The 22,431-nt window shown below is 43.7% G+C and overlaps 2 protein-coding genes across 6 annotated transcripts in view; one reads left to right on the forward strand and one right to left on the reverse strand.

The window, feature by feature from the left end:
* POLK (DNA polymerase kappa) overlaps positions 1–5,480 on the reverse strand; it is a 35,116-nt gene extending 29,636 nt beyond the window's left edge. Inside the window, exon 1 of one of the 4 annotated variants that reach the window (XM_086769996.1) lies at positions 5,386–5,480. The gene's annotated coding sequence lies outside the window, so the exon portion shown is untranslated. Of the gene's footprint in view, positions 1–58; positions 108–4,650; positions 5,358–5,385 lie in introns of those variants that run through there. The other 3 variants (XM_086769999.1, XM_086769997.1, XM_086769998.1) reach the window with 3 other exon arrangements.
* A 170-nt stretch (positions 5,481–5,650) lies between these two features.
* The window catches only part of CERT1 (ceramide transporter 1), an 82,211-nt gene continuing 65,430 nt past the window's right edge, over positions 5,651–22,431 (forward strand). For both annotated transcript variants that reach the window (XM_086770002.1, XM_086770003.1), the window contains exons 1-2: positions 5,651–6,128; positions 16,596–16,730. In XM_086770002.1, the coding sequence (XP_086626128.1) occupies positions 6,033–6,128; positions 16,596–16,730 (231 nt within the window). In that variant the 5' untranslated portion in view covers positions 5,651–6,032. The remainder of the gene's footprint in view (positions 6,129–16,595; positions 16,731–22,431) is intronic.

The raw sequence follows: 22,431 nt of genomic DNA on the forward strand, positions 1-22,431 counted from the left end.
TTATAAGCACTGAAGTACACTGATAGTACAATAAAAAATTAACAAAATTAGGACTTACTTTATCCAGTTTTGACCACAAAGGATCACTTTTGGCTAAAATAAAGTGTGGTGCAGTACAGATCACTCTATGTTCAAAAGATAAATGTCTCTGAACTTAGTATTATACCAAAAAGACCTAAGAGAAGAAAAAGAAAAAACTGCCTTTCAAATAAAAATATGCATATACACTGAATCCTTGGTCTTTTATTTTTATTAGGAAAACTTTACAAATGACCCATTATCAAACACTACTAAAGTTGAGAGCACTTAGTGCAAGTGTGGGATGAAAAAATTTCTTCCATAAAACGCTTATTTCCTACGCATTCATAAGAGCCTCAGAAGTCAAATATGAAATAATCAGCTTTAACATCTTCAGTAAAAGGGTAATTCAGTAGTTTAAGACTCTAAAGGAGGCAATTTCAGTTACTTCAGAAAATGCGATTGTCATAAAACTTTGCAGGACCACCACTTCACCATAATATGCACTTAAGCCAAGAAAAACGTTGTAAGTTAAGAAAAGCAACATGAATGTAAATAAACAAACTGAGTAAGTGTGTTTCCCTGGTGAGAATGCTACAAATAAAAGGTGACTAATAACCACTCTTTGCCATCATTTTCTTTTGTATTGAGAAGGAATTAAGCTCAGTGTTGTAAGCAGCCTCCTCTACCAAAAACCATAACCTAAGGAGCAGTGTTAGAACTCAGACAGGACCACTCATATTCACCTGTTTGCAAAAATCTTCAGGTTATATAAATATAAAATATAAAACACACCCCAAAGAAATAATATAGAAAGTTATTTACATACTGAATCAAAGGCTAAGAAATTGAGTCCTTTTTAAAAACCACACAAACAAAACACCAAAACAAAGAAACAAACAAAAAACCTAATGAAACTTGTTTTGACAAGAGATGTGGAAAGCTGTTAAACTTCCCCGTAAGTGAATGGCAATTCACTTGGGCAGAAATGAAAATGACTTGTAGCAAAGACTATACTTCACAAGTAAGCATGAAACACTTTTATCTACTTCCTTTTTGACAAACATTGAAAAATATTCAAAGAAAAAAGAACTGAAGAGTGAATGCAGAACAAATAAGCAAGGAGACTGATTCAAGAGTAACTCTCAATCCCAACCTTTCAAATGTCTCCCTTGCACTAGGTATTGTTACAACTGGAAACCATAACATGGGCCATCTTGAAACAAAGCCTCAGGTACTACCAAAACAATACTATGAGTAATAAATAAAAGAGACTATAAGGGACCTTCCCAATAAGAGCACCACTCCTCTAAATCAACATTTTTAATGGACATCCCTTTCTTTTTACTCCAATTGCTAATTAAGATTGAACTGGTAGCCACATAGCTACACTTCTCATTCCACTCACTGTACAGAAGTATCTTCATCTAGGCTGTGCATACAACTCTTTGACTCACCTTCGTTAAAGAACTAAAACCCAGCTAACCCACCTCGGTCTAGAAATTAATGTACCAACAGTCAGGCCATTTGAACAATGGGTTCCCCACAAATGCATTCCTTTAGTTCTTGAATTTCTAAGACAAGAACATACACTCAACAAACTAAAAAAATTCAACCCCGCTAATATGTTTTAACATTTATGATACTTACATGGTTACACTACAAACTCCAGTAGCGCATTTGATTTCATACTATTTTATTTATCCATTATTCAGATAAGCATTTTATCCCAAAACAGTAACGTTACATTACATATTTTCCAACAAGAAGTGCACCTGTCTCTTCTGAGTATTCATTTGGCAAGGAAACATTCCAGTTGACAGGATTACATTTAACAAACTCCTTAAATCTCCTTTCCTTGTAAAAACATGTTCTTCAGATAATGATTTAAGTATCAGCTGCTGTAAAGTCTCTCCTTCTCAGCAGGATGAAGCACCAACAAAGACATGTGCAAGCAAGTACACCAGGCTGTCCTTCTGAACTATGTGCTCAATTCTTTCCAGCCACAGGGGGTTTGATATTTACTAGAGCCCTAGTTTCCAAATAGCCCCGAGAAGAGGACTTCTGTTAGTTTTAATCCTGTAGTGATTTACAAGAAAAGAACTGGTAGAAGGAACTACACAACAGTGTTATTAGCATTTAATATAAACAGTGTTAACCACCTAGATTCCTTACTAGTCCATTCAAAACTGCTGCCTTTTCACTAGTCTGTCTCTCAATATATAGTAAAAACTTGTTCCCTAGAAAACAGACTCTTCTAAGAAAGATGTAAGTATTTTTACAAGTGTAATAAGTCATGGTACATGATCAATTAATACTAAACAGAAAAATAGGCCAGGATTTGCAGAAGTGAAAATTCCAAGTGCCCAAACTGACACAGCTGAATAGGGCTATTTTTTAAGTAGCAGCTGACTCCGCATTTTACAAAAACATAGATCCCACACAAGCACCTAGAATCAGTCTTCAAAGAATGAAGCCCTAGAATTTTACCTTTTCTGAACTCACAGGCTTTAAGATACAACAAATTACAGACAATTCAATCCTTTTAAAAAGCAAATAATTCACACTGCAAAAATAGAGACTACTTGTGACAATGCCGAAATTTATATGTCAAAACATATATTTTAAGTAATTCATCAAACTGTTTGAATAATTCTTCGCTTATGTGAAGAGCGACACAAGTGAAACAAGTGGAATAATCATCCCCTGTTAATTTTCTGCAGGCAAGATGCAGTACAATTCACGGAATCATAGAATGATTAGGGTTGGAAGGGACCTTTAAAGGTCATCTTGTCCAACCCCCCTGCAAGAAACAGGGACGTCTCCAACCAGATCAGGTTGCTCAGAGCCCCGCCCAACCTTTCCAGGGATGGGGCATCCACCACCTCTCTGGGCAACCTGTTCCAGTGTCTCACCACCCTCAATGGAAAAAAATTTCCTTATATCTAGTCTGAATCTGCCTCCTCTTATTTTAAAACCATTATTGGAGGTCTACACTAGCATATCAGTTTGATCATCTTCATTTCTCACGCTTTTGTTTGCATCTCAGATTGGTCTTGGAGCACGCAGTCAAACCAGATTCCTTTCAAACTAAACTAAACTGGAAGTCTATGCTTTCAGAGCACACCTCATGCACTACAACTGCTAACGTAGGACCAGATTAATGCTAGTCTGAAGAAATACCTCCTAAAGCATACATAAGACAAACTTAAGGTCCTCAGTATCAAATCTTTACAAATCTACTCACACTGCATTGTATTCTTGCTAATGTAGATATGGCTTGATCTCATTAGGAGTAATAGCAAGTTATCTATGACAAAAATGGTCAGAACATTAGAAAGAAGAGTTAATTTACATAAGGTATTAACAATTCCAATACGCTTTTTGGAAAAGGATAAGCTGGTAACATTATGGAAAAACTAACACATATTAGGAGGAGGTGGCAGATGGAAAAAAAAAAAATCTATCAGTTAGCACAGACAAAGCATTATATGAAAAGTTGAAAAGGCAAACCTTTTAGCATCCAGTATTTATTGATTTAAAGTTGGTTATAAAATATTAGCTAGCATTAGTAATTAAACAAATATTCTAAGGATGAACATGTTTCTTAAACAACCTGAAAGAATATCTACCCATGGCATTTTTCTTTTCAAATATCTGAGTCAATCTATATTCTGGAGAGAAAAAAAAAAAGAAAGAAAAAAAAAAGAGCTACTTCTGGAATTAAGCAAATAGTCCTAGATCGAAAGCATGACAGTGCAAGGTGACGTATTACACACCACTGCCACTGCCAAAAGGATTTGTTCAGACATGTTTTTACCTCCTGCTCTAGATGAGGATAGAAAAAAGAAGTTAATTCAGCGTTTAATGGGGAAAACACGACTAGCTTTCATCAACATACTGCAGAGAAGAACTACAATTTATTCTAATACATTTCAATATGTATAAAACTCAGCCACTCCACTTGCTTAACAGACACAGTACATTGCAACAGATACAAAGAAAAAATATCTCATTTGGTTTATTGCCAAACAGCTGGTGAATCAAATAATATAATTTCTCAAGAACTTTTTATATATTAGAAAATTGTCTAAAATAGCACCCACAGTAGACCCATATATTTTTTTTTCTGTGCACACAAATATTAAGATGTCTGTATCTGTAACTCTTCTTTATTTCTAATTGTTTAGGACAATGATGCACTCTCAGTGCTGCATTCATTGTAAATATATTTATTTCAGAGATTTTGAGCTGGTACTAATATTATTTAACTTTTAGCTACCAGCATATATAGAGAATGCATATAAATAGCTCTGTTAATGCTATGAGTTCTTTCAAAAAAAAACAAAAACAAAAAAAACCCAAACCCTTAAAGGAAACTTTCAAGCAGCATAACACGGAAAAATTACACAACGATTTGTCATAACGAGGAAGAGATAATGCAGTTGTACAGGATTGCTCTTGCAATATAACCTGAAATGTGTGTTCCAAAACTGGTTTCCTCAACGAACACTATTTAACACTTTTTTTTTTCCCAAGAAATCGCAAGAAAGGAGATGAGCCAGTACAATCTTAAGTCCTTCCCAACCCAGTACATCTGTTCATAAATTGTGAAGTGACACATTCAACTACCTTTTCTGTTTTCCTTTCTGCAAATATTTCTCCATCCAGAAATATCGGAAAGGACACTTCAGACGGAAGTGTTAAGAAAAAAAAAATTATCGTTTCGTTCCCTAAACTGTGAAAATATTAGACAAAGAAGCGACACCACTACCTCGCAGCAGAGGCAAGCTGCTGATCGCCACTTTCCACCCTACTCATCGGACGCCTCTGGGCACAGCCGGTGAAGCAGAAGGGCAGCGGGCGGTGCAGAGCCGCCCGGCCGGCCGGGAAGGAGCAGGCTGCCGAGCCCACCCGCGGCGGCACAGCGCGGCTAGTCGGCCCCATACGCCCGCGCCTGACCGCGACCGCTGCAGGGTGAGGGCCTCGGCGGCCTCTTCACCCCGCGGCCCCGGGAAGCGGCGCAAGTGCTGGCCGACCCCGGGCTGTCAGCAGAGACCTGCTACCTGCGGCGGGACGGCCCGCCCTCCCGTCACGGCTCAACCGGGAGCCGGCAGCACCTCCCACCCCTTCCTGCGGCCTCCGCGGCCACCATGTTTGTTACGGGAAAGGTTTGGAGCTCGCTCCCCCGAGTCCCACCGGTTCGAGGCAGGGAAGACGAGGCAGATCTCTCACGCTAGAAAGCAAGCCGGGCTGGAGAGACGTTTCACCTCACTAAAGAAAGAGCCCTCCCTCACCCCACAAAAAAAAGAAACATCGCCCCAACCGGCACCGCTGCCCTCCCCCGGCGGCAGCAGAGTTCCCCACCTCATCGAGGGCACGGAGGCGAAATCCGCCGGTAGCGCCACAGAAACGACGAAACCAAGATGGCGGCCGCCCATCGACTGGCGGGAGACGGCCGCCGCGGAGGACTACACCTCCCAGCATGCCCTGCTGCACAGCGAGCACCAGAAACTACTTTTCCCGTGAGGCAACGGTGGCCGGGGCTTGCCGCTGAGCGGAGGAAGACTACATCTCCCGTCAGGCGCAGTGCGGCCCAGCCCGGCCAGCGGAGATGGGCGGGCGAGTGTGGGGCGGAGCTGGTAAATAGTGGCACAGAGCGGGCGTCCCTCGTAAAATGGCGGCGGTGGCGGCTGCGGGAGCGGCTGAGCTGTGAGCGGAGTGCGCGGCAGGCGGACGCGCGCTCGCCCCTCCTCCCCTCGCCACCTCTATGTTGTGGCTGCTGCCGCGGGTGGGGGCCGCGGAGCTACGGTGAGGGGGAAGCCTGAGCCTCGGCGCCGGCCGGTCGCTGTCAGGGGCAGGCGGCGCTGGTGGCACCCGCGGGCGCGGAGCGGTGCCGCTCAGGTAGAGCCCGCCGCTCCCGTCCTTTCGGCAGGAGGAGGTGGCAGAGGCTGCTGTGGGCGGGGGCCGCTTCGGCTCTTCCCTGCTCGGCGGTGGCTGTGGCTCGGGTCTCCATGTCGGACAACCAGAGCTGGAATTCCTCCGGCTCCGAGGAGGAGCCCGAGACCGAGCTCGGGCTGCCTGTTGAGCTCTGCGGGGTGCTCAGCAAGGTAAGCCGCCTCTTCCCCTCCCTGCAGCCCGCGGCCTCTCGCTTCCCCTCTCCGGCCCCCCACCCCCGCTTCGTGGCTGGCCGAAGGCTGTCAGCCGCGCCCGCCTGTCTCCTGCTCGCCCCGGAGGATCAGGCCGAGGTTCTCGACGCCGGTGGAGGGGCCTGGTGGTGGCGGGGGGGCCCGGCAGGCTCCGCGGGAGGCGCTGGCACGGCCGGGGCAGCCGCCACCTGACGGCGGGGAGCCTGCCAGGCAGCCGCTGCGGCGCCCGGCGCCAGCCGCCCTCGCCCCCTCCCTCAGCCGCGGGCACCGGCACATCGCCGCCGCCGGGACCCCGCCTTTGCGCAGCTGCCGCCCGCCCCGGGAGGAAGCCCTTCGTCGGGGGAAAGCCGTCGTCGCCTGGCCCGGGGGTCAATGCCGGCCCCTGCGCCCCTCACCGAGCCCGCTGCTTGCCCGGCGTGAGGTTCCGGAGAGCTGGGCCCGGGAGCAGGCGGCCGGCTGCGCCCGGGTGAGGGCGTGTCCCCCGCGCCTCGGGCTGCTGGCCGGGGCCGGCGGCGGGCCCGGGTGCGGGCTGGGGCCGCGGCACCCCCGCTCGCCTCCTGGGAGCTGCCGAAGGCGGGTGCAGCCCGTCGTCGCTCCCCGGGAGCGGCACAGCTTTCAGCCCGGGTATCAAAACAGAGTAATAAAATAACTCCTGCAGCAAGAGATATGGGAGGTGGGGAGGAGCGGAAGGAAAATAGCACTAGAGCTTGATTCCCCTTTTAAAAATAAACATAATTTTTTTTTGCTCTTTTATCACTGAAAATAAGATGACTTGCAAGTATGCGTCGGATGATGCTGGGAAATTTTATTTTTAGGAGTGCTTTAAATTAAGTTAAATATTGAATTACTGAGTTTGACGCCAGTGTTTTTATTACAGAAAGTACCTTCAGAATAATGTTGAAATACCTTTAGAATTGAAGCACTATGTTTTGAATTTTTTTTCCTGCCCTACGCGGTAAGGCTGGACACAAGCCAGTGTAGGAGGCACAGGTCACAGGATACAGAGATCATAAACTGGCTCTGGGTGCTGAGAAAATGGCCATGACAGGGCTAGAACTCTGCTTTTTTTGAGGGACTCAGTGCATTCCTTTCAGCATGAAAATGTTGCTAACACTAGAGGTGGGAGAAACGGTTAGGAGAAAAGGGTGTCAGCTTTCATTTTTAAGATCTTGTAATCTACTAGTGGATGGGGGAGGGAAAGGATAAGACGGATGTGAAAGGTTAGAGCAGTTAAAATGTGAGGTTTTGGTTTAGCGTAGGTTTGGGTTTTTTTTGCATTGCAAAGTTTTGCTTTGATTAGATGCTTTCATCATTAGAAACTTTAATATTTGTGGGATGTAATTGATTTTTATGTTGGCAAATTAAATACTTAGGTTCAGGTGGTGTTTCTTACTGGCGTAGCAGGTGAAGCTGTGACTTCTGACATTCTGTAGCTTAGGTATGTGCAAACTTATTTTTCTGGATGATTGTGCTGACTGTAGCTGACGTTGCCAGTCCTGTGAGAACCGGGGATGTAGTTTGTATAGTCAAGTGTGGTGAAACCTGTTGCAGTAAGTATGCTTGAGGGATAAGTTTACCTTTTGTTAGTTGATATCTCAGTAATACTTGAGACAAACTAATTACAATGAAGTGGTAGCATACCAAACTTTCTACTAAGGAAATACCTATTTTTAATAACTTCTTGTGTATCATTAAATTCTAAAGTGATGAAAGTAGGCTGCAGTTCTCTATGTGCTTAATAGTGTTTCAGTTGCTCTGCTCTTTGGTAAGGAGAGAAGCTTTGAAGGAAATTGAGTAACTTGGTGGGAGAAACTTATTAGATGTTCTGCTGGTCTCTTTAAATGCTTCGTAACTCCAGGCTTTTTTTCCATTGTATTTCCTGCTAACAATTTTAAGGTGGATACGAAGAAAGAACTTCAGTGTGGATGAATCTTTCTTGAGGCACAAGAATCTAGATGCTTGACAAACCGTAGTCTTTTATTTGCCAGAACCTTCTGCCTACTCAATGTACTTTAAGGAGTCTCTTAGTTTATGGCACATTTTGATAGGAACAGCAAGCGTTGATTGCAGCAGCAAATGCAAGATTGACTGCTATATTGGTCTCACTTAACTCTGTTGAAGAGGGAAAGGTGCTTTCCTCCCTGTTCCTTGCTCTTTTCCCCAAGATAACTTTGGACTCTGCCTTTCACATCTGGGTAGAGTTGGGAACATGAGAGATGGGAATAGAGGAAGGCAGGAAATACATAGCTCCATGACTGTTTGTGCTACCAGTTCATATGCTGGGCACAGCTGAGGCTTTCTTTAAGACTTTAAGAACTTGGCAATTTGATGTATTAAGAGATCAAAAAGAGCTTTATCTTTGGAGAGCAAATCAAGGTCTTACCTATGCTTGAAAATTGTTATGAAATTTTCAGCTATAGAATTTATTTTCCTTAGACCTCCTCTTATTATTACAAGAGTTAACATGTAGTTATGGGACATGTATTAACAAATATGTGTCGTACACTGTGGGAACAAGCCTGTTGGTTGACTTTGTTCCCTCTCATTTATATATTACAAAATGGTAAATAATGGTTAGACTTAAATCCTTAAAAAAGCTATTTCTTAGAACTTCTTGTCAAAGAACGGTTGTCATGATCAAATAAATACTTGCACAGTAAAATTATTTTTGATGCTTTTGTTTCCATTTTAATCTAATGTATAACTTTTGCACTGTGATTGAAGACCAAGTGCCAGTGTATAGTCAGAGTTACAGAACAGAACCTGGTGCTCTGTCAGTGTGGTATGATTCTACAAAGTGCAGTTGTGAAGACATTGCAGATACAAGATTAATATCAAGAATGTTCAGTCACTTCTTACTAGATCTCTGTAGGATGAATCCAGGACTCCAGGAAGAATCTAGTTCTTGGAATATGAATTTCATTCCATGTGTGAATGTGGAGTCCCTAGAAAAATCTGAATAGCAAAAACATGATTGGATGTCTGTTGATAAGCAAGTGTCATCTTAGTGAGAAGACAGATGGGAATTAAAACTTAAAGCAATATCTATAGGCAATGTTAAATTGATAAAGAAGTGATTACTCCAGGCATTATAGTGGTAATATACTGTAGGATAATTATAGAATGGTTTGGGTTGGAAGGGACCTTTAAAGGTCATCCAGTCCAACCCCTGTGCAAGGAGCAGGGGCATCCCCAACCAGATCAGGTTGCACAGAGCCTCTTCCAATCTGGCCTTGAATGTTTCCAGGGGTGAGGCAACTATCACCTCTTCCAGAGGCTGGTGCGTGATAGGGGATGTGGTATACCCACTCGATGCCATGCTCTTTGGCCCAGGTATCTATGAGATTGTTTCGGAAGTGGGTACCATTGTCTTATTCAATTCTTTCTGGAGTGCCATGTCGCCATAAGACTTGTTTCTCAAGGCCCAGGATGGTGTTTCGGGCAGTGGCATGGGGTACAGGATATGTTTCCAGCCATCCAGTGGTTGCTTCCACCATTGTAAGTACATAGCGCTTGCCTTGACGGGTTTGTGGGAGTGTAATGTAATCAATTTGCCAGGCCTCTCCATACTTATACTTCAGCCATCGTCCTCCATACCACAGAGGCTTTAACCGCTTGGTTTGTTTGATTGCAGCACATATTTCACATTCAAGGATAACCTGTGCAATAGTGTCCATGGTTAAATCCACCCCTCGATCACGAGCCCATTTGTATGTTGCATCTCTCCCCTGATGGCCTGAGGTATCATGGGCCCACCGAGCTAAAAATAGTTCACCCCTGTGTTGCCAGTCCAGATCCACCTCAGCCACTTCAATTTTAGCAGCTTGATCCTCTTGCTGGTTGTTTTGATGTTCTTCAGTGGCCCGACTCTTGGGTACGTGGGCATCTACGTGACGTACTTTTACAACCAGATGCTCTAACCGGGCAGCAATATCTTGCCACAGAGTGGCAGCCCAGATAGGTTTGCCCCTACGCTGCCAGTTGCTCTGCTTCCATTGCTTTAACCACCCCCACAGAGCATTTGCCACCATCCATGAGTCGGTGTAGAGATAGAGCACAGGCCATTTTTCCCATTCAGCAATGTTTAAAGCCAGCTGGATGGCCTTCACCTCTGTAAACTGACTCGATTCACCTTGGCCTTCAGCAGCTTCTGCAACTCGTCGTGTAGGACTCCACACAGCAGCTTTCCACTTCCGATGTTTTCCTACAATATGACAGGACCCATCAGTAAATAGGGCATACTGCTTCTCATTTTCTGGGAGGTTGTTATATGGTGGGGCCTCTTCAGCACGCGTTACCTCTTCCTCTGGTGGCTTTCCAAAATCTTTGCCTTCTGGCCAGTCTGTAATTACTTCTAATATGCCTGGGCGATTGGGGTTTCCTATTCGGGCCCGCTGTGTAAGTAGTGCAACCCACTTGCTCCATGTAGCATCCATTGCATGATGCGCAGAGGGGACCCTTCCTTTGAACATCCAGCCCAGCACTGGCAGTCGGGGTGCCAGGAGGAGCTGTGCTTCAGTACCAATCACTTCTGAAGCAGCTCGAACTCCTTTGTATGCTGACAGGATTTCTTTTTCGGTTGGAGTATAGCAGGCCTCAGATCCTTTATATCCCCAGCTCCAAAACCCAAGGGGTCGACCACGAGTTTCCCCTGGCGCTTTCTGCCAGAGACTCCAGGTAGGGCCATTCTCCCCAGCTGCAGTGTAGAGCACATTTCTTACCTCTTGCCCTGTCCGGACTGGCCCGAGAGCCACTGTGTGAACAATTTCTTGTTTAATTTGTTCAAAAGCTTGCTGTTGTTCAGGGCCCCATTTAAAATCATTCTTCTTTTGGGTGACTTTATACAGAGGGCTTACAATCATACTATAATTTGGAATATGCATCCTCCAGAAACCCACAACGCCCAGGAAAGCTTGCGTTTCCTTTTTGTCAGTCGGTGCAGCCATAGCTGTTATTTTGTTGACTATATCTATTGGAATCTGACGACGCCCATCTTGCCATTTTATCCCCAAAAACTGTATCTCTCTTGCAGGTCCTTTCACCTTACATCGTTTTATGGCAAGCCCAGCTTTCAGGAGGATTTTAATTATTTTCTCCCCTTTTTGAAAAGCTTCTGCTGCTGTGTTGCCCCATACGATGATGTCATCAATGTATTGCAGGTGCTCTGGAGCGCCACCCTTTTCCAGTGCAGTCTGGATCAGCCCATGGCAGATGGTGGGGCTGTGTTTCCACCCCTGGGGCAGTCGATTCCAAGTGTACTGGATGCCCCTCCAAGTGAAAGCAAACTGTGGCCTGCATTCTGGTGCCAATGGGATTGAAAAGAACGTGTTGGCAATATCAATGGTGGCATACCACTTGGCTGCCTTGGATTCCAGTTCATACTGAAGTTCTAACATGTCTGGCACAGCAGCACTCAGTGGTGGTGTTACCTCATTCAGGCCACGATAGTCCACTGTTAACCTCCACTCGATTTTCTCACTGGCCATATGGGACTGTTAAAAGGTGAGTGGGACTTGCTGATCACTCCCTGGCTCTCCAGCTGATGAATCAGCTTATGGATGGGGATCAGGGAGTCTCGGTTGGTGTGATACTGCCGCCGGTGCACAGTTGTGGTAGCAGTTGGCACCTGTTGTTCTTCAGCCTTCAGCAACCCCACAACAGAAGGATCCTCTGACAGACCAGGCAAGGTGGACAACTGTATAATTTCCTCCATCTCTAAAGCACCTACACCAAAAGCCCACCGATACCCTTTTGGGTCCTTGAAATATCCCCTTCTGAGGTAATCTATACCAAGAATGCATGGAGCATCTGGGCCAGTCACTATGGGGTGCTTTTGCCACTCATTCCCTGTCAGGCTCACTTCAGCCTCCAATACAGATAGCTGTTGGGATCCTCCTGTCACTCCAGAAATACAAATGGGTTCTGCCCCTTTATAGCTTGATGGCATCAAGGTACATTGTGCACCAGTATCCACTAGAGCTTTGTACTCTTGTGGGTCTGACGTGCCAGGCCATCGGATCCACACAGTCCAATAAACTCTGTTATCCCTCTCCTCCACCTGGCTGGAGGCAGGGCCTCTCTAATCCTGGCCACAGTATTCATCATTCATTTCTTTTAAATATGCACGAGAGGTCCCTTCAAGAGGGTCAGAACTAAAGCTATTCCTTCTATGCTCCCTATTGGAGACTGGTGCAACAATTTTCCGGGGAAAACTTCTATTTGCAATGGTTTTTCCGCGCAACTCACGTACCTGCGCCTCTAGGGCAGAGGTAGGCTTCCCATCCCACTCCCTCATGTCCTCTCCTTGGTCATGCAAGGTAAACCACAGGGTACCTCGCCGCGTAAACCATCTCTCTTGAGCAGGGAAACATTTACTCCTAATAGCTGAAATATTGGCGCATACCGGTGGGGAATGGGACATATCTGCTTTGAATTGCTGGAACTGCTGGGATAGTTTCTCCACAGCCGAGACACAGGCCCTTAGGGAGGAAGACAGGCTTTCCTCGTACTGCTGGAATCGGCCAGCCAGTTCATCCACTGTTTCTTCCTCTCCATCTTTCCAGGTCATAACTGCCAATGAGTTGGCATATGATGATGGTGCACTTCGAACAAACTTCCGCCACATTTGTTGTGTGCACCTGACTTCATCTGGTTCCTTAGGTAACTGATCATTGTCCAGGTCATCATAAATAATCTCCAGCACAGCTAATTCCCTCAGGTACTGGATACCCTTCTCCATGGTAGCCCACTTGCCTGGGTGACACATTATATCCTCCTTGAAAGGATACCTCTCCTTCACACCTGACAGGAGTCGCCTCCAGAGGCTGAGGGCTTGTGTCCCTTTTCCAACTGCTTTGTCAATGCTTGCTTCTCTAGAAATGGATCCCAGTTGCCTAGCTTCTCTGCCTTCTAATTCCAAGCTATTGGCCCCATTATCCCAGCACCGCAGCAGCCAGCTGATAACGTGCTCCCCAGGATGACGGCTAAAATCTTTCAGCATGTCTCGCAGCTCACTCAGGGATAGAAATCTGGTGCTCACTGTCTCCTTTAGGAGTTCTTCCTCTGAGGAAGAGCCTGCCTGCCGAGTTCTTCCTGGGCATGTAGCAAATAAACCTTCCTCTTCTTCCTCCTGCTCCGTCCTAAAAGGGGCTGCTTCATCCCTCACTAAACGAGCTGACTTCCACTTCCAAGTCTTCTTGTATACAGGGGCAAATGAAACTAGCACAGGTTCACCCTCTGATTCAGCTGCAATGCCTGTTGCTGGGGTTTGAGTCCCTACATTGCAGGTCAGTTTGTTCTCCCTCATACCATGCCACTTATTAGTATCTTGCCTTAGGGTAGATCTCAGGAGGAGATTCCCAAAAAGTGGGTTTGCAGGCCTAGACAAGACTTGGCACGCATTCAAGATACGTAACAACAACATCATAGTGGCTTGAATATCCCCCAGATCTTTAAAGTTCTCAAAAAGTGGCTTAACTACCCTGGAAGTGAAAGAATTCGGGAAGCTGTCCACATAGGAATACCAATTTATCTCTAAGGCTATTGATGTCACCATGTCATAGATGTATATGGCATAGTATAACAGAAGGATAATTCTCATCATTTTCCCTGAGGTGATAAACACCACCACTGGGAACACATAGTACATATAAGAGCGTAGACAATACAACAACATAACCAACCGCTGCAACATCATGACCAATAACTGACAACCAATACAACAAGCATGTATAAACAAATTTGTTTCAAGAAAAAAAAAAAAGTCAGATCTGTTATTATCTCAACCCTTCAAGCCCCACGTTGGGCGCCAAAATAACTGTCGTAGTTCAGCCCCAACAGGGACCAGACTACGCAGTCTCTCTCTCACTCCCCCCACTCTCCGAGAGAATAGGAGGAGATTTGACAAACAAAAGAAAACCAGAAAAAAAAAAAAAACACGTGGGTTGAGATTGAACAAAAAGTAAATTTAACAGTAGTGACAGAAGAAAATAAGACAGTGATGGAACACAAATACAGTACAATAGCTCACAACAGATCTCCACATCCAGTCTCTTCCAACTAGCAGGGAGCCTCCCTTCAGCACCCTCCTCACTTATATACTGAGCATGATGTCAGATGGGATGGAATAGCACTTTGGCTAATTTGGGTAAATGAACCCCAGCTGTTAGCTAATTAGTTAACTATCCCAGCCATAGGGGCTACCAGCTTCAGTTCTCCACCCAGCTCAGGTAGATATTAACTCTATCCTGGCCAGAACCAGGACACTCTCTCACTTCCTCCACCCTCCAAGGGAACAGGGAGAGATAATATAAAAAAAAGGCTCAAGGTTTGACATAAGGCCATGGAGAGATCCTTAAAGTTACTGTTATGTGCAAAACAGGCTTGACTTGGGGAAAACTATTTGTTTTTTGTTAAAAACAAATCAGGATAATGAGAAAGAGAACAAAGTAACTTCTTCCCACCCCTCCCTCTTCTCGGGCTTAACATTATCTCTACCTCCTTCCCCCACCTCAAGTGGCACAGGGGGAAGTAGGGAATGGGGGAGATCACGGTCAGTTCATCACATGTTGCTTTCTGCTGCTCCTTCCTCTTCGAGGGAAGAACTCCTCACATTCCTCCCCTGCTCTGTCATGAGGTCCCTCCCATGGGTTACAGTCCTTCATGAACTGCTCCAGCATGGGTTGTTTTTCCACAGAGTGCAGTCCCTCCAGAACGGCTGCCCCGGCGCAGGCCCTCCCTGGGCCACAGCCACCTTCAGGCACCCACCTGCCCCTGCCTGGGGTCCTCCTGGGCTGCAGGTGGATCTCTGCTCCTCTGTGGACCTCCATGGGCTGCAGGGGCACAGCCGGCCTCACCATAGGCTGCAGGGGAATCTCTGCTGGGAGCTCCTGCTCCTTCTCCACTGACCTTGGCGTCTGCAGCTGTTCCTCTCACAAGAAATTCTTCACCATCAGCTCAGGTAGATGCCTTGCAGGTTCTCTTCGCATCGCATCTCCTCTCCGCTTCTTGCAGCCAGGCTGGGCAGAATTGGGCCCAGACGGCTGCCTGGCAGGAGGCCCACAAAGCTCATGCCTCCCCCTCTCTGCCCCCCTGCTTCAGCTTCCTCACTTATTCTCTTTTCCCCTCCCCGCACCCCCCCCTTTTTTCCCCCTTCTTGAATACGTTATCACAGAGGTGTTATCAGGGAACATTCTGCCACAAATTGGCTCAGCCCTGGGCAACAGCTGGTCAGGCCTAGGCCTGGTTGAGTCCACTGAACAAAGGGGAAACAACTTCTAGCAGATTCTTACAGAAGCTGCCACTGTAGCTCCTCTCACTAAATAAAACTAACACAGCCCATTTAGGTACTGGAAAACCACTCTAAGGTCTCCCCAGAGCCTTCTCTTCTCCAGGCTGAACAGCCCCAACTCTCTCAGCCTGTTCTCATAGGAGAGGTGCTCCAGCCCTCTGATCATCTTTGTGGCCCTCCTCTGCACTTGCTCCAGTTGGTCATCTTCCTTATGTTGGGGGCTCCGGAGCTGGATGCAGTACTCCAGGTGGCGTATGAGAGAAGAGTGGAAGGGGAGAATCACCTCCCTCAGCCTGCTGGCCATGCTCCTCCTGATGCAGCCCAAGATGTGGTTGGCTTTCTGGGCTGCCAGTGCACATTGCTGGCTTATGTTGAGTTTCTCATCAACCAACACCTTCAACTCCTTCTCCTCATGGCTGCTCTGTATCCATTCTCTGCCCAGCCTGTATTTGTGCTTGGGATTGCCCCAACCCATGTGCAGGACCTTGCACTTGGCCTCATTGAACTTCATGAGGTTTGCACGGGCCCACCTCTCCAGCCTGTCAAGGTCCCTCTGAATGGCATCCCTTCCCTCCAGAGTATCAACTGCAGCACACAGCTTGGCATGTTTGTATTTATATGAAATATATAAAATATAAAAAAATTATACAAACATAGTAGAATGTTTCTATTTGTATGAAAAGAAGTAGATACTTTAGTAAAATTTTTGTAGGAATGAACTTTTATAAATTATTTCATGTTCCACTTCAGTTTGGCTTTTAGTCGAACTCCAGATTTTAAATCAAGTGGCTAAACTCCCCGTAGTGATTAATGTTTGATTTTCCCCCTCCCTACCATTCCTCAGTTTGTGTCATCAGTATGTTTGTTACTTTTGTCTTAACTGGCCTTGGCAATGCAGTTGCAGTCAAGACATCTGTTATGTTATTGTTAATTTGAAACAACTGGGTTTTAGTACCTTTAGGAGTTTGTAAGATTGTTTGAGGAGCTCTGAGCAGAATACAGTTCTCAATTGGGAAGAACTTTGGAGAATAAGTTGCTTTTTTCTCCTGGTGCTTGAAAGCCTGAGAAATATCAGCCACACTGTCTTTTATTATTGTTTTTCTATTAGCTGATCTTCGGAGTTTTTGGTTTTTTTACAGTGGACCAACTACATTCATGGGTGGCAGGATCGATGGGTAGTTCTGAAGAGCAACACACTCAGTTATTACAAGTCTGAAGATGAAACGGAGTACGGCTGTAGAGGCTCTATCTGTCTGAGCAAGGCTGTGATTACAGTAAGTGCTATTTCATTATTGCCATCTTTTCATGTTTTGAGGTGTTACATACTTGTAGGGTAGTGTCTGGTGAAAGCAAACATGGGTATGGCAAATTCTGTTTAGTCATCTGTTATGAAAGTTAGTGGTATCAGCATAACACTGCAGAGCAGGGCAAGGAGTTCCTAACAAGAAAACAAGCTGTTCTCATTTGTGACTGCAGTAAGCAGCACTTCATCTCTTTATGTTAGAGGTTTCTGTGAGTAGGGATACAGTTTGCCTCTGGAGGCTACAAAGTTTTTCCAGGCGTTGGCCTAAGACCCCAGACAAGTTTCCTGAAGGAGGTACCATCCATCACAGTCTTCACGCTTTGTGCTACAGAGAGAGGGCTGTAGTTCTTTGACTGTACTTTCTGAACATTACTCTAGAACGTTTCCAAAAGAAAATATTCTACCACATGGTTCCTCCTCTGAGCAAGTTAGTATGTTGCAGTTTTTGTCTAATGCTAAAAGATCTGGTATTACACTGGTAAGAATAAAGAGGCTACGTATAAATGGAATCATGTGGAGATTAATTGGCCTTAGAAGATGAAGGAAAAAGCCTACTTTTTGTGATCTACAGAATTATGATATGTATTAATTGTGACTACTGCTTGCCAAAAAGCATGCTGTAGCTTTTCTGTGTTACTGGTGAATAGTCAGTCCAGTTACGTGATTTAGGGAAAAAATAGCTGGACTTCTCTGTACCACACAAGTTCCTAGAGTAATAGTGTTAAATCTTACTATTTATATTTTTATTCCACCAAATGTGTTTTTTTTAAAACTGAATTAAGATTGACAAATGAGTTTTCTTTCTCACTAATATTCAGCTTACAATTAGAGTTTTATTAAACACATCTTGGTTTGAAAATGAGAGTGGATTTATTACGTCAACTGTATGCATTTTGGGAAAAAAGATTGTGAAGAAAAAGCAGAGTTTTACATTTAGATGTCTGACAGGTGTTGCAGTCATCTAAAAATTAAAACAGATCACCTTATTTATTTTATTTTTTTTTTTAACCTGCTTAAACTTTTAAAACTTGCTCAAGATTTGACTTAGGAGTGTATAGTGCACAACAACAGTCTCTAGGAATTCTGTCTAAGTGTACTTTTGAGAGTATGTAGTAGTATCAGCCTCTGATCAGGACTTCGAAAAAGGTCTAAAGTTCACTAGTGAGAGGCTTAACATGCCAACCAGGCAGAGACAGGAATGTGGTGGGAAGGAGGTAGGCTAAGGGATGCCTGGAAGCATGCTGTAGAGTACCTATCAGCAGCCTGAATTCCAGTTGTGGTGGCAGAGTGAGAGATGATAGTGATAGTGCTATTGCTGGTGGAATGTTTTGGTACATTGCACTTTGAGAAGGGAAGTCGGCGAGTTTATCTTCTGACTAGGAAGTGTGTAACACTGGAACTTCTTAGAGAAAGAGGAGGGGAAAAAAGCTGTCTGGCACTTGTTACATCATCTGGTAACTTGGAGCTGAATTGTTGCTTTTTTTTTTTTTTTTTTTTGGTTCTTGGGCTTCTTGAGTACGTTGAGAAAGAAACTGTGGACTTGGAGAAAGAACAAAAAGCGAGCATGGTTCTTAAAAGTTAATCTGATATTTTAGTTGTTCCATTTTCATTCAGGCTTATGCTTTGTGAGTGGTATTTGGCTGTTTAAGTGCTTGATTGTCATCTGAGATGGCATCTCTGAAACCTAGTAAACCTCCTGTTAATTATTTCTAGCTACAGTTAAAGTGATTGCTGTATATGTATTAGAGGTTCAGGAATACTATTGGATTATTTAATATTTCTATTGAAACTGTCATGGGATTATTCTATCTCTTATTTTTTGTAAGTTATTCTTCCAAGCCAGAGTTTTACTATGAATGCTTCTGGTTTAATAGTTGTTTGGTAGCAAATTTAATATTTTTTTAAACCTATGTTTTCAGTAGAAAATGAGTTATGCTTAGAGATAAATGTTTAAAATATTCTTCCTGGGGTACATAGTTAATCTTTACTTTCATGTCCTTGTATACCTTACTAGCTATACGCTTACTAGCCTGTATTTAAGTGCATAGGAGAACACCAATAGCTGATAAAATTAGTGTTGAGATGATAATGTGTGAAAACTACTTTTGCTGTCAGTTGAACTTTACTGAACGTCTTGTGGTTACTTTAGTAAAGAAGTAAGGTTTGGTGGGGAATAATGTTCAATAGTACTGATTTGATGTGATTGGGATCTTAATCTTGAAAATTTTTCTACAGTCTTCACTATACTGTAAGTTTAGTCTTCCTTGGTCTTGCTGATCCAGAGTCAGGTGTAGTAACTATCTCCTAATCTGATTTATTTCTGTATGTTTTCCTTCAATACAAAGCAAGGCATGACTGGTATGAGATGGTGCTGGTGGCTGTGATGTTTCTTTGTAGGATGGGGTGATTGGATTTTCATGAAGCTTTCTCTTAGGTGCTCGGACCAGGTATGCATGCATGTTTGGATTCAACGGGGAATGTTATGATTTTCTATGCATAATTAATGCTGCTAGTAGTATATAATGTTTGTGTTTTGTTGATGTATAAGCATAATTTTGGAAAGCTGCTGTCACTGGGTAGTCTTACTGTGCTTCCAGCAATGAAGATCAGCCTAATGATAAGTCATAGCAGTAATTGAGACATGAATATTGTATTCACAAAGCCACGGTCACTTCTGCTCTCATTTTGTTATTCCCGTCACACTGGGCAGACATTGATAGACAGATAATTCTACAGGGATATTTTGTAAGACACTTGTCTCTCCCCTCGTTATTTAATAAGAGGAAGACTTGTTAAATTAGCTTGTTGAAATAGCTTCTTCATATATTTCAAGTGTAGAATTATAATGTAATTCCTCCAAAACAGGTAGGTTCCTGCAACAGTAATTTTTACTTGAATGAAAAAGATGGGATCTGGGGTAGATTTAGACTAGATATAATGAAGACATTTTTACAATGGGGGTGGTGGAACACTGGAACAGGTTGCCCAGAGAGGTGGTGGATGCCCCATCCCTGGAAACATTCAAGGCCAGGCTGGACAGGGCTCTGAGCAACCTGATCTGGTTGGAGATGTTCCTGCTTCTTGCAGGGGAGTTGGACTAGATGACCTTTAAAGGTCCCTTCCAACTCAAACCATTCTATGAGTCAATGACTACTTGCTCTGTTAGCCACTGGGACTGAAAAGAGCTGATTTTTCTGGAATAGAGGACTGATGAATATTTACGGTATTACATTACTGGATTACATCAAGTAATGAATTGTCAAGAACTGACCATGTAAATTAAGTTATGGGGGAGGACAATGAAAGTCAATATATGATGCTAATTGAGTTGCTTTTAGCCAGACAAGGAAAAACACCTCAAAGGTGTTTGATTGGTTTATAACAGGGTGGAGGCTTGAACTCAATTAAAAACTATGCTATATAGTCAGGAGATGAGAAGAAATTATGAGCATTATAAAAAGTTCATATATACACGTTTAAGCTTTGTTAATTAATAAAGCCTGGAGAGCTTAAATTACTGCTCTAGTTGGTTGTCAAAGCCAGATGGCATTTATTAAAGTTACCCATCACTATCATAAAGCTTTGAGTTCTTTCACTCCTGTAGTCAAGCTTTAAATGGGGACTTCTGTGTACATGTTAGGAGTGGATGTTGATGGCAGTCCTGTAGTAGTGGATCTATGGGGTTCAGCTTTGAACTTGGAAGGTGTAGAGTCTGTGATTAAAAGAACAAATAGAAATGCTCTGTAGAGCTGGAAGTCTTAACTCCCAGGCAAACTGACCTTTTAGCTTGTGCTGTCTTTGCCTTGATTACTGTGTCTGTTCTAATACTGCCATTGCTGCTTTTGTACAGAGTGACTTGCACTAGCACATGCAGTCACAACATGATATATCAAGAATAACATCGTATGCACAGAATAACTTAAACTGGAAGGGAACTCTTGAGGTCACCTGCTGTGCTCCCCTCCACCCCTCCCCTTCAGGCAGTCTCACAGAAAGGCCAGCACTAATTTAATCCTGGTGGTAATTTATATTAATAGATTTTCAAGCCTGTTTACAAATTCTTAGCAACAAAGTGTTTATCTCATGAGTTCTAGGGTTTTTCCAGAAAGGATTTGGCTAATGAGAATAGCTCTTCTGCATGGATCCATATGTAGGATCTTGAAAAATGCTTAAAGAAATGTCATGCTTGATAAATTTTATGAATACTTAAACTCAACTGTGTGTGAACTTTGTGTTTTTTGGTCACTGGAGGTGACTATACAGGAAGAGTTCCAGTAGCTTATGTTCTAACTTAACCTTCAGCTTTTCTTCAGATAGGATTCATACTTGCTATGTTGTTTTAATCCAGTGATTGGTCTTAATCTTCCTTTCTGTATACAACACTGATGTAGAAAAGCTTCTTGATTTCTATTCTGGCAGCTTAAATAAGATGCAGTAACTGTGATGCAATGGTTTTGCTTGCTTTTGGTTGTACTGTGATGATGCATCCTCATGTCAGAATCTTAATGGAAACATGCTATTGGTTATTAGGTTTTTTGTTTGTTTGTTTTTAAGAACACTTTGTTTTTATTGTGTTGTAAAGAGATGTTTAGACAGTTTTGTGGAAATGCCTGGACCAGGATTGGGCAATAAATTCAGTTTGCGTAATAGAGATATTTTCAGTAAATGAGGAGATTTTTTTCCAGAAACACTAATTAGAAAGCACTGATGCTTAATGAAAGCAGTAATGTTTTATATTGATATATCAGTTGTAAGCCATTCCCCTTCAGAATGGACTTCTGAAAGAGTGTATTTCTTGAGTATCTGTTATGAATATCTGGTACTGATGACAGGTGGGAAGATAAAAAACTGAAATCTGCCTTGGAGACACAGCTTAGTGAATTGTCTTCGCTTTTTTTTTTTCTAAATAACAATAAATTGCTAGTGTGAAGAACTTAATAAATATTCGGATTATGAATTAGCCCCCAGCATAAGAAGGACATGGACCTGTTGAAGTGAGTCCAGAGGAGGGCCACAAAGATGATCAGAGGGCTGGAGCACCTCTCCTATGAGGACAGGCTGAGAGAGCTGGGGCTGTTCAGCCTGGAGAAGAGGAGGCTCCAGGGAGACCTTATAGCGGCCTTCCAGTACCTCAAGGTGGCTTATAAGGAACATGGGGGCAAACTTTTCAGAAGGGCCTGTTGTGATAGGATGAGGGGTAATTGTTTTAAAATAGTGGGAGGCAAATTCAGACTAGATATAAGGAAGAAATTTCAGTGAAGGTGGTGGAACACAGGAACAGGTTTACAAGAGAGGTGGCAGATGCTCAGTCCCTGCAAACATTCAAGACTGGGCTGAATGGGACTCTGAGCAATCTGATCTGGTTGGAGATGTCCCTGCTTCTTGCACGGAGGTTGGACTTGATGACTTTTAAAGGTCCCTTCCAGCCCTAACTATTCTTTGATTAAATTGGGGCTAGTATAAACATGTATTGGTTCCAGTTTACAGAAAGAACAAGAACACTATACATGAAAGAGCTAAACTGGCCATTTTAAGCTTCTCATTTCCTTACCTATAGTCTGAAGAAGGAGTGAGGTGGTTCTTTCCAGCAGTCAGCCACTAATAATAAAAAACTTCCCTCACTTCTAAGAGATACAGTTAGTTTAACAGCCACCTTTCCTACTCTGGCAGTA

Source organism: Chlamydotis macqueenii, chromosome Z (genome assembly GCF_036417535.1).
Source record: "Chlamydotis macqueenii isolate bChlMac1 chromosome Z, bChlMac1.mat, whole genome shotgun sequence".
In the NCBI taxonomy this organism is placed as follows: domain Eukaryota; kingdom Metazoa; phylum Chordata; class Aves; order Otidiformes; family Otididae; genus Chlamydotis; species Chlamydotis macqueenii.